Source organism: Sabethes cyaneus, chromosome 3, assembly GCF_943734655.1.
Source record: "Sabethes cyaneus chromosome 3, idSabCyanKW18_F2, whole genome shotgun sequence".
Taxonomy (NCBI): Eukaryota; Metazoa; Arthropoda; class Insecta; order Diptera; family Culicidae; genus Sabethes; species Sabethes cyaneus.
The window spans coordinates 207584153-207597176 of record NC_071355.1 but is presented as its reverse complement, the minus strand read 5'-3'; the positions used below and the strand labels follow the sequence as shown (position 1 = coordinate 207597176).

The window sequence follows — 13024 nt, the reverse complement described above, 5'->3', positions numbered from 1 at the left end:
GGTACTGAAACCCAACATGGCCGCAACGATGGCACCCATATCCTTACATGGACGCCATTACAGTTCCAGTCATTTTGGGATTCAGTATCATTTTACCTTGATTCTTGTGATCTTGTCTATACTGCAAATTATTATCGACTGCAAGAAAGTCAGTTTCAGCTTGACTTTCGCTTGACGATTCTCCTCTGTCCAGAGTATCTTTGTCTAACCGGAGCACTTCAACTTGGCCGTCTACTTCAACACAACACAAAACCTTTCCGACGCGATATGATTCGTAAAATTTTCTGAAGACGAATCCTTTTGGAAATACGCTACCCATGGATGCAAAATGCAATCCACATTTGGTACAAGCGCAACCTGAATGATAAATGAGTCACGTGACTGGTGAATATTCGTGGATTCTTCCGTTACCTTTATCATTTCCCAAAGGAGGCAAGAGTTGTAAAAAAATAATAATATCTTTATCAAATGTCAGGCTAGGCAAACAACATCTATGAGTACTAGCGCAGGCTTAATCTTTTCAACAAGATTTATGCCAGATATGTGCTCTCATAATGCTCGGTTCATGTGTTTAGGTCAACATATGCCTTAGAACAGCGGTTCCCAAATGGGGGCTCGCGAACCCCCAGGGGTACGCCAAAACTTTAGTTCGCTTCAGAATAGTATAAGGAAATGCGTCAGGGGGTACGCGAACGACAGAAAGGTTGGGAACCGCTGCCTTAGAAGATAAAACTTTATTTGAGCCCAAAACCAATCACTAATCAATGGCTAATGGCTAATGCTGATATGTAGAATTAATTCAATATTGCTGTTTCTAATTTCAATTTTTTGTATGAAAAAAAAAACTTGTCCACGTGGACATTTTTCGTATCCCCTCCCCCCTTCCGTGGACAAGCGTGGACATTTTCATGCCCCCACCCACCTCTAAGCTGTCCATGTGGTATATGGATGGTCCCTTAGTAAATGCCAGCCCGGGCAACCATTTAGTGCCTACGATCATACCTTTTTAAATGTCAATACACTTTGGTCATGCAGCGTTCATCACTAGCAAGATCACAGCAATTCGCTGCAAGTCTCTTCTCTGTGAAATTTCGATTTTCGAGCAGTTCAATTTTTGAATTACAAACGGTTCAAAATATCTGGCAGCACTGTGTGTTAGTTTAATTTTGTTAGCTTTGCTTTTATTAAACGAAATTCAATATTGGAATTTTCGCTATTTTCTGCAAATACAGGCTAAAAATTCAACTAAAACTGTGAAAATTGTGTTAAACTTGAATATAATGTCGAAAATGATAAAAAGAAAAACCGACATCGGTTAGCATGATGCAGGCTGCCTAGAAACTTTTCTCGTTATTCTAACCAAAAACTATGTTTACTTTCAGATAATCCACCGTCGCTGAAACGCTTGAAGGTGCCCAAATTTCCCGACTCGGAAAATGAAGAACAGGACCAAAAACAGAAAATTACGCTGCCAGCTTCGAACGTACTTAATCGGTCCAAGCAATGTCCTTATTTAGATACCATCAATCGGCACTTGCTGGATTTCGATTTCGAAAAGCTGTGTTCGGTTTCCCTGACTAGGATAAACGTTTATGCCTGTCTGGTTTGCGGAAAATATTTCCAAGGTAGAGGAACCAATACACATGCCTACACGCATTCGGTTGCCGAATCGCATCATGTGTTTTTGAATTTATCTACTTTGAAGTTTTACTGTTTGCCGGATAATTACGAGATTATCGATTCCTCGCTGGATGATATCAAACATGTTTTGAATCCGGTGTTTACGCTGAAGGACATTCGCAATTTGGATAGAGAAGATCAGAAGATGTCCAGAACGGTTGATGGTACGCTTTATTCTCCCGGTATAGTTGGAATGAACAACATCAAAGCGAACGATTATTGCAACGTAATCTTGCAGTCACTGTCCCACGTGAAACCGATTCGTGATTTTTTCCTTATCGAAAATAATTACGCTAACATAAAGCGTCCCCCGGGAGATACGGCATTCACGTTGGTTCAACGTTTCGGTGAATTGCTGAGAAAACTTTGGAATCCTCGCAATTTTAAATCGCATGTTTCTCCTCACGAAATGCTGCAAGCGGTAGTACTGTGGAGCAGCAAAAAGTTTCAAATCACCGAACAAGGTGATCCTATCGAGTTCCTTTCCTGGTTTCTGCACAGTCTCCATAAACAGTTACGAGGCAATCGGCAGCCCAACTCGTCCGTCGTCAATCGAACGTTCCTGGGTGAGATGAAAATTTACACCCGTAAGCTTCCACCGACGGAGCTGGATGACGTGCAGAAACAGCTGCTGCTGGCCACGGATGAGTATCAGGAGAAGGAGGAAACGTCAACCTTTTTGTATTTGACGTGTGATTTACCAGCCACGCCACTGTTCATTGACGAGTTCAGAGAGAACATCATTCCGCAAGTGAATCTCTATCAGCTACTAGCGAAGTTTAATTCCGTGTCGGAAAAGGAGTACAAAACGTACAAGGAAAATTTTTTCAAACGATTTGAAATAACCAGACTTCCAAAGTTTGTCATTTTGTATATTAAGCGGTTTACTAAAAATACTTTCTTCTTGGAGAAGAATCCTACCATCGTTAACTTTCCCGTCAAGTAAGTTTTCTGTGCGGTAAGCCTCATTTGTTTCGTAGAATTAATTTGTCTTCTTCCTTTATGATAGAAACATCGATTTTGGAGACATTTTGACTGAGGAAAACAAAAGGCGCCACAAGCACACCAAGTACAATCTGGTGGCAAACATCGTACACGATGGTGAACCAAAGTCCGGTACCTATCGGTGCCACATACTGCAGAAGAGCACTAATCAGTGGTACGAAATGCAGGACTTACACGTGACCAGCATTCTGCCGCAGATGATTACACTAACGGAGGCGTATATTCAAATCTACGAGCAGCAGGAGGAAGATTGCACCGCGGACGGTTGACCGGTGGTTATTAAAGGTAATTTATTTATAATTGATTCCCATTTTTTTGTTGTTTTTTTTGAAGAATCCTTACTATAGTTAGTACGTTATCAGATAATATAGGGAAAACAATTTTCAACACAGTCGAAAATATTGTAATTATTAGTTGGAAATGGAAGTGAGAACAAAATTACTAAACACGATGGATTGGGTGTTGTGGTTCGATGTTTATTTCATTGGAATTTTAAACATTTTTATATTGCTCTTACTTCACTGGGGAAATACCAATGAAAAAAAAACTTAATTATCAGTGCATCATAACTCACTTACTTCTAGCATAGAGTCGGAGTGGCTCGTGTCGTATCAAGAATTTCTCTCCTTATACTCGGTTCTGCGCTACTCGTCGCGAATTCTTTGAGCGTCTCGACGCACGTAAGTCGGCTTCAATCTGATCGAGCCATCTAGCTTGTTGGACCCCTCTATTCCGAGTGCCATCTTGGTTCTTGAAGAGAATAGATTTCTTGGCACAGTCGTTCAGCATCCTTGCGCTGTGAACGGTCCACTAGAGTGCACCGTAGTTTCCCGACTATTGCCAGATATACAATGGGAATCTCCCCAAGTAGTGCATGCAGCTCTTGGTTCATAAACCTCCACCACTCTCCAGTCTATTTGTAAGCCGATAAAAACAGTACGCAACACCTTTTATTATGCTCCTCTCCTTAATCGAAGTACCTTGCGGAGGGCAAATCAGGCCCGACTTATTCAACCGAGAGCCGGGGTGGCTCTTGCCGTATCAAGATTCATACGTCTCTGCCACTCTCCGCTTTCCTTTTGTACTCCTTGTACTTGTGGTTCGACTCATGCACCTTCCAGCATTGGACAAAAGGTAGGAGTCAAAATGACTACTTGTCAAGCGTAGCTACCAATATTCCCCCCCTCCTTTTCGCTCTTCCCCTCCTTCACCAACAATTTTCATTTCTTTCCCCTACCGTCCCTTCATCAATTGTAGAACCATCGTTTCAAAAAATATTAATATATAAGTATGACCGCATTTCAAGGTCAAGACTAAAAACTTGAGATTAGTCTGTTTGTACTCCGCCAAAAATAGTCCGCAACACCTTTCGTTCCAAAACGGCAACTGCACGTATGTCTTCCGTAAGCAAAGCTACTGTCTCAAGTCCGTAGAGGACTACCGGTCTGATTAGCGTTTTGTACATCGTCAGCTTTGTGCGGCGGCGTATGCTCCTTGATCGAAACGTCTTGCGGAAGGAAAAGTAGGCTCGATTTCCAGCTTGAATGTGTCGTTGGATCTCGTTACTCGTATTATTGTCGGCGGTGATCACTGACCAGATATCCCAAATATACGAACTCATCAACCACTTCCAGTTCATCGCCGTCAATAGTCACTGTCCGTGAGAGGCAAACGTTTCTTTCTCGGGAGCCTCTTCCTACCATATATTTGGTTATCGACGCATTAATTTGTAACCCTATCCTCCTAGCCTTTGTTTTTAGTCTGGCGGAGATTGCCTCCGCAGTCCCATTGCCCCGCAGTTTCTAGTAATGATGTCGAGGTCGTCTGCAAAAGCTAGGAGTTGGCTACTCTTGCTGAAGATCGTTCCTCTCGTTTCGATGCCCGCTTGCCGGATCAAACCTTTAATAGCGATATTGAATAACATACAGGACAGTCCATCCCCTTGCCGTAACCTTCTGCGCGATTCCAAAGGATTTGAGAGTGTCCCCAAAACGCGCACGTAGCACTCGTTCCAGAGTAGCTTTGGGGCCCTATTCTCACAATCAGGGGAGCGGAGTCACCTAGGTGACTGAGAATCGCAAATTGTGCTCACCCAAAAAATTTAGTTGAGGTAACTGTGAGAATAGGGCCCTTGATCAGCCGCGTCAGTTTGTCCGGAAAACCGTACTCGTGCATTATCTGCCATAGCTATTCTCGTTCAACTGTATCGTATGCTGCTCTGAAATTCACGAAAATATGATGCGTGGGCACGTTGTACACTCGACATTTCTGGAGGATTTGTAGGAGAGTAAAAATATGATCCGTAGTAGCACGGGTTCCCATATAACCCGCCTGATACTGCCCTACAAATTGTCTTACTTGTTATTGGAAATAGACGACGCAACAAAATCTGGGAGAGTACCTTGTAGGCGGCGTTGATCAGCGTAATGCCGCGGTAGTTACAACAGTCTAGCCGGTCGCCCTTTTTGTAGATGGGACAGACCATGCATTCCATTCCATCCACTCCTCCGGTAGTTTCTCTTCTTCCCAAATCCTTGAAATCAGCCAGTGAAGTGCCATTGCTAGCGGTTCTTGGCCATTTTTGTAGAATTCTGCTGGGAGTTGGTCCTTTTTGGCGGCTCTATTATTCTTCAGCAGACCGATTTCTCGCCGGATCTCTTCGAGTCTCCTGCTGCTATATCGCCATTGAGGTGCTCATCGAAGAACTGCTTCCACCTATTGACCACCTCGCGCTCGTTTGTGATTAGATCCCCTCCCTCGTCCCTACACATGTCAGGTTTTGGTGTGTGGGCCTTGCGAGTTTGGTTCACCTTTTCGTAAAACTTGCGGGTGTCATTAGCCCGGAATAGTTGTTCTGGCTCAGTGATGGCCAAACTGGCCCTACATAATGATTCGTGTGGCCCGGAAACTGATTTGAAAGATGGTGGACTTATGAGGAAATTTTTTGATGACGTAGTAGTCACTCAGTTTAGTTGTAATGCCTCGTGCATGTTATGAATCGGAATGCTTTGTAGAAAATGGTTTTTGTTGTCGCGTATTTTACATTTTGTTATGCACAGGACTGGCCAGAGATTATTCGCGGGCGATCTGAATTGGTCCGCATTGTTTTTCCTCCACAGGATCGTGGTCAACTCAATCCTCGCTCGTCGATACTTGGCGAAATTCTCACTTGTGGATATGCTCAGGTAGTTTTCCTAAGCTCTTTTTTCCTCTCTATCGCTTCTTGGCATACCCCGTCAAACCAATCATTTCGTGCACTCGAGGTTTCCACACCTAGCACCGCGGTTGCGGCCTCGTTGACGGCCGAGTGTATCCTTCTTCATCCGTTTTCGAGGGTCAAAACATCTAGCTCCACAGGGGAAGGTAGAGCTTCATCCAGTACGCGCGCGTGGTTTTCAGCAGTTCGCGGGTTGTCTAGTGGTCGAATGTTTAGCCGAGGAGGGCGACTTTGTCGCGAGGTATAAACCATCGATAGTTACGAGCGCACTTGTACTGCTACTAGGTAGTGGTCCGAGTCAATATCCGCACTTCGTAGGGAGCGTACGTTGGTGTTGTTGGAGAAAAACCGGCCCTCGATGAGAATATGGTCGACTTGGTTCGAGGTTCGTTGGTCAGGTGATCTCCAGGAGGCCTTGTGGATATCTTTGTGGGGAAAGAAGGTGCTTTTGATCACCAAGCCTCGGGAAGCTCGGAAAGTTGATGCATCATTGGTCGTTATCGTTCGTGTCGGTGTGCAGGCTATGGGGCCCGATCATCGGTCTATACATTGCTTCCCTGCCGACTTGGGCGTTCATATCCCCGATGACGATCTTGATGTCCCGTGGTAAGCAGCTGTCGTACGTTGCCTCCAGCTGCGCATAGAACCCTTCCTTCTCGTCGTCGGGTCTACCTTCGTGTGGACAATGTACGATGTATGATGATGTAGTTGAAGAAACGGCCTTTAATCCTCAACACGCACATCCTCTCGTTGATCGCTCTCCAGTCCATTACGCGATCCTGCATTTTGCCCAACACTACGAAGCCCGTTGGTCGCTCCACCACTCTGGAAAAATTGGGCTTTGCCGCCACGGATCCTCTACACCTTCTCGCCTTTGCGACAGATCTCCTGCAGTGCCACGATGCCAAACTTTCGGGGTTCTAACTGATCGAGCAGCACTTTGTCGCCACCAACGAAATTCAGCGATCTGCTGTTCCAGGTACCAAGTCTCCATTCCATGTCCTTATTTCGTCGCCTTGGTCCATGCCGAATGTTTCGAGAAGATTTTTCTTGACACTTGTTAGTTTTTTTTTGGGTTTAGATAGGTAGCCGTACAAGGGCTTACGCTACCGAGTCTCGGGATGGGACAACACTGTGCCTCCCCTTAGTTTTCACCGGGGTTGGTTACCCGATCTCCGCTAAGGTTGCTCGTATTCCGGCTGGTATCATGTGGAGTTGCTAGATAAGAGGCTAGGGACCACAATGGGGTCTGTTTTACGCATTATCCAACCATTTACCAGCCAACAACCAACAAATCAGGCCCGGCATCTAGCTTGAATACTCGTGACCAGAGATCCTAAATATATGAACTCATCAACCTCTACCAGTTCATCAATGTCAATAGTCATTGTTCGTGGCAGTCAAGCATTGTTTTGCACTGTCATATATTTGGTTTTAATTTTCAGCCCAAGTCTCAGCCTCAGTTTTGACTCTGGTGTAGTTTGTCTCCGCCATCCCAAGATTTCTAATAATGATGTCAAGGTCGTTTACGAAGACTAGGAGTTGGCTACTTTTGCCGAAGATCGTTCCTCTCGTTTCGATGCCCGCTTACTGTATGACACCTTCAACGTTAAACCTGAATCCACAACTCTCGGTTGCCGGTCAAGTGTGATACAGTTACACCACCGGCACACTATTCTGTTAGGTAGCCTAATGTCTCATGATATTAGAGGACTCATGAGCAGACATTGGAAGTAGCACTATTCTCTTACTGCGTAGCGCGAATTCGGCTGAGACTGCATATTATACTTTAAAGTGATTAGTGGGATACTATTTCTGTAGGGTTGACTGAAAGCTGCACAGTTACATCCAAGTGATCATGCTGTCGCATAGAAATGTCTCTAGGTGCATGTACATCTACATGTACATGTTTGTATTTACAATTTGTATTTTCGTAGATGCCATGTATTGTGTACAAAATTTGAATTCATAATTGATAAACGACGAAGGTTGAGGCTTGCTTTTTTATGAATCAGGCGGATAAAACCGTGAAATGTGTTCAGTGGGAGAAAATTGTTACTTCAATACACAATTTTACGTTTACGCGACAGTACATTGCGGTGCACCAAGAAAAAGTATACGAGTTGGGAGTTGGGATTATTACCGGATGAATTCTAATATGCCATTCTACTTATGCCAAATCTTTTGTGGAGTTGGTGATAGTGAATGGATTGTTTCTGCAAGTGTCGAATTGTTCCTCGTTCAGGAAGTTAATGGATCCTACTGAGGCTGGATACAATTATAAATTTAATGAAACAACCGTTCATTTACAAATCGTCGCTTAAAATCGAAGAACGAATCTCGGAAATGGTAGAAAACCTTGTTTGCCTAATGTAAGATATTTGTACGAGAATCGATTTTGATATGTTGAGCATTAGCATCCAATTTGTGGATGACAAAGAAATAAAAACTAGATTCTTGGATTAAGAATTCGGGATAGATATAACTTTAATTTAATTTAACATGCTTGCCAAGTCTAAGTTACTAGAACAGGATGAATGTATTTCACTAAGTACAGAAGAAAATAACGGGTACGCAATAATGAGCTCATTTTTGACAGTATACCTTATTCGACCGGAAATAGCTGTCGTGAACGGACGTGTTTATTCTTTTCTTCGTGAAGTGTGCTAGTTCGGGAGGATTTCCAGTTATTTTTTAGCATAGAACGTATCCAAAAGTAGTAGTTTGATCATACAAGGTTTTTAACAACCGAATAATGTGGCATTGAAAAGAAAAGCTTCGGTGTGAAGATCGACCCGCGTGGTCGACTTTTCGTTGTAACCTAACCTCAAAATGGATGAAGCAAAAAAAAAAAACACCTGACAAGCTGAACATAGCAGATCGGCAATTGGACCACGACGTGGAACCGAACAACTGCACAGCTGGAGCACATAGTTTGGAAGCACGTCATCAGTGGACAAAAGAATTTACCAATGTATTATATACGGATGAGGACACTGGACAATACAGAATATACATCGAGCAGCGGGATGAAAGAGCAAAAGATCAAAAAAAAATCCGTTGGATCCACATTGAGGCAAATGAAGCTTCAGTTGCCAAACAAGGGTCACGGCTAGAAGAAGGTACACTGGGGGATATCCTCTTTGTGCGGCTAAATGCAGATCTGTTTAAACATATACTAAGTTACTCATAATAACTCGTTTTATTATTTGTTTGTCAGGCAAATACTCGATGAAAGATAGCGGGAAGGCAGGAGAACACAGTTATTCAACACTGTAGATCGGCGAACAGTGACAGAAATGCTAGAAAGGCTGGGAGTACCGGTATACCTGATAAATCGGCTAATGTCAACATGTCTCACAGAGGGAACATTCCTGCAGTGGTTCGGACAGAGTACTGGGCAACAAACAAGTTTAGGTACGAGGAATAAAACAAGGGTGACCGCTGTCTCAAACGGTCTCGTATATACTAGATCAAGCGCTTCAACAAATAAGGCAACATATGCCAGAGTTATTTCTAGAGCAACTATAGAGAATCAAGCTACCTTTGTCTGAGACGAAATTCTCATGATAGCCACAGGTCCAACACAAATCGCCAGAACACAAGGCCTCATCGGGCCCGGCTTGAGTAAATTTGGACTCGAATTAAATGTGGCTAAAATGGAAGTCCGAATTAGAGCGCCAGCACTGATATAAGTGTGTGACATAAGATTCGGCAAATACGAGCTTAAAGTAGTAACCAAACTAAGGTACCTAGGAGCTTACTGAACAGACGTGAAACGGTATCCGATAGGATTCACAAGGCACTTCGAGCATATCACTGCTCTGTAGCATTTGTGAGAGCATACAGGGTCTGGTGGGCAATTTCTCTCAGGAAATATCACGCTGTGATAAGTCCAATAGTACTGTATGCACTCAAGGTAACAACCCACACAAAGAAAAATAGAGATAGGTTACGCAATATCGAGTAAACTACAGTAACGGAACTGTATATGGTGTCGAAGCATGCTGAGGATCAGACGAACGAGCAGAACGCCGTAGACAAAGAAGTTATCAATGTAGATGCAGTATTACCAGGGATAATTAGAAAAATAGAGTAGGAACACTACTGTATCATCTCCGGACCCCTAAAATTGGGACGATCATGTCACAATTGGTGCACGTGCAGGGAACAAGACATGGAATGCACTTACCTGTCGGAGAGATATCTGCGAAAGTTAGCAGAAAATCGCGATAGGTTCAAAGCGTACGCGGATTGTATGTAGCAATATTATTGATGCAATGCAAAGGAAATTGTCAGATATACAAATGTATAAATTTGGTTCATCTCTACTCTTCGCTCATGTAAGTACGCTTCAGTTTGCGAATTTGACTGCGTCGTGTTTAGAACAAAGTGACAGACTTTATTCATCCAATAAAGCAAAAATTATTTGTTTTTAATTGAGGCTAGATGAAGTCCTGTACGTAAGTAATTTTGCAAGTGTTTAGAATACCCTTCCTCTTCGATCGTTGATATTCAATTATATCATTTGATCATTGAACGAACTTGATGTCCTGAACGTAAAGTGTGTTTGCAATAAAGAGCAACCATCCTTTCCTTACAAGCGATTCTTTCGAAATACTAAAATAATTTCGAAGTCTTGTACGGAAACAAAGTAGACGGACTATTCGTGAGTATTGTGTGACACAGCAGTTCTGGAAGTGAAGAACCAATCATACCCCAAAAATAAGACGTTTGATTTACTGCTTCGCATAAGTTAGTGAAAACGGAAAGCTAAGAAAACTTGGCAGATACAGAAAACGTTAACTAATTGATGAACTTTTATCCGCCACTATTACTATTATTAACTGGCTAGCCACATCGTATTTGAAAGACGAATCCATTTCAAATCAATCTGTCAGTGGGCACTAAATTATCCAAGCTTTCGCAATAGCACTTAATGATAATTTCCAGGTTTTGCTTCGGATTTGATTGCTGTTTACCGCGACATTATACTAATCGACACCATCTACAAGGTGGTGACGTTTGGAAGACATTTCAATCGAGGGGGAGCGTAGGACCCTTATAAAGCTGCCTCACAAAGCTGTACATCGTAAGCTATTCAGACCTAGCTGCTTGAATGGAAAGTTGTGAATTATTTTTGGCGGTGTAGGGTTTACTTCTAATTACCGTCCTAGTAAGTAAAGTCACTCTAAATTTCATCATTTCTTGGATGGATTTAATAAATATTCCAAAGCTTCTTGTGCTGATGCGGCTCAAACACACTTACCTTCCGATCCGTGCTCTTCGAAATCACAAAAAGCGGTTATAACCTAGTGTTATTAACGCATTTTATTGAAATTACGCAACTGACTTTATTTCTTAAATTCGTCGTACCATTTTAAAATCCGTCCATTAAAATTTTTCATCTTCCGAACTGAAAATCACAATAATGTTGACGAAATAAGCGCGCATTTATTTGTGTAGGATAGGAGGTGTAGGTGTAGGAGTCAGTAGGATTGTTGCACTGGCCCCGTAATTTTCCTGTACTCTAACAGCCGGCTGCGAAGTCTGTCGATAAAGAAGGGTAATGTCTAAAGACGGTATAAACCCATGACTTTGCTTTTTGCTTTGCTTTTTTATTTGTGTAGGACGGCATGACAAATGTTATTCTGCAAAAATTTCTGCTGGTCATGCAAGTTTTCCCGGCTGCAGTATAACGACAACGCGTTGCGTGAGTTATTTTCATTTTATGAATGACGGAAATTGAAACGATTAGGTAGTCGACATTTTCTTCTTCGTCGCACAAAACAACAGCAAATTTTGCTGCTAGGAATTGTTTAATGAAAAAAAAACTTTTAAATCAATCTTAGCTCACTTTGATTGATCGCGTATGATAGTCAATCAGCTAAAATATTAGGGAATAACTAATTTTGCATTGTGTCGTAAAAAACGTTGATATTTTTAATAATTTTTGTTGGATAGGACGGGAATAGGCAATTACGACGAAGCAGCAACATACCCTACTAACAGAAAGCGGAGAGTGGTAAGATTTGCATTGCACACCCAGCGATAGTCGGAAGGCTATGGTGGTCCGGACCCGTGGTCCAACGTGCTAGGTGGCTCAATCAGGTTAATTTGGCGACGAGAAGTTCAGGACTGAGTACAATTAGGAGAAGCTTAAGATGCAGCCTGAGCCACCAGGAGAGGAGTAGTTTCTAAATACCGTATATCGAGCCACAAGGTAGCTATCTCGGGTCATCTAGGGATATTTTTTTGTTCGTTACCGAGCAGTGATTTCCAATGCCGCTAAATGAATAGCGCTGTCTTACTTTATAAATAGATCCAGTTTTATTTGCTACGGTACTGAATGAATTACAAAAAAATATATGATTTAGATTTTTTTTAACATATGCTCTGAGCACAAATCACATAATGCATAGAAATAATAGAAAGAGGTCGGTACATATTATTAAAGAAGAAAGGAATAGAGTAACTTTTTCAACTAGGGGACAATAAAACGGGTTGGAAGTCCTGAACAGGCTTACACATTTTTACACAAACGTTCATTTATGCATTACGCAATTTGTGTATCGCGCCAAAAAATCGATGTTTTATTACATTATCAGTTCCTACTTTTATTTCTTTTATTTTGACAAAAAGAAGATTTGATATGCCTACTTGCAACGATGTTGTAATAAGAGAAGTGTAGGCACGCAGTACTTCATGGATTTTGTGGAAGCTCTTGCAAAAATTCTGATCTATACACAATCAACTTCGATAAGAGTTGTATAAACTGTCCGTGGCAGCTGCCATACAGTTACGTTACGCACCTTATTGAATATTACACGATCCTCGAACGTTTTGGTTCTTAAGTAAATAATCTACTAATAAGAGCTTGCTCCTATGTGCTAATTTGTTACTCATGTGAATTCCTAATAATACTTGTATATAAATGTATGTCTAAAAGATATACCTAGTTATCTTCTTAGCTAGAAACAATATACATTTCAAGATAATGCGTATCCTACTTGGTTTGTAAGTAAAAACCTTCGTTATGCAGACTTTGGAAGAGATTTTAAATTGGTTCTGGATACTTTCAATGATTTTTTCCTCTTTAGTGTTACTTTCAGTCAACTAGTT

At 42.0% G+C, this 13024-nt stretch overlaps 1 protein-coding gene across 1 annotated transcript; it reads left to right on the top strand.

Annotated features, from left to right (window-relative positions):
• The first annotated feature begins 1230 nt into the window (after window positions 1-1230).
• On the top strand, window positions 1231-3071 carry LOC128742968 (U4/U6.U5 tri-snRNP-associated protein 2). The gene is made up of 3 exons (XM_053839465.1): window positions 1231-1314; window positions 1383-2622; window positions 2690-3071. The coding sequence occupies exons 1-3, from the start codon at window positions 1281-1283 to the stop codon at window positions 2952-2954; spliced, it is 1539 nt and encodes a 512-aa protein (XP_053695440.1). The 5' UTR covers window positions 1231-1280; the 3' UTR covers window positions 2955-3071.
• The last annotated feature ends 9953 nt before the right edge of the window (window positions 3072-13024 follow it).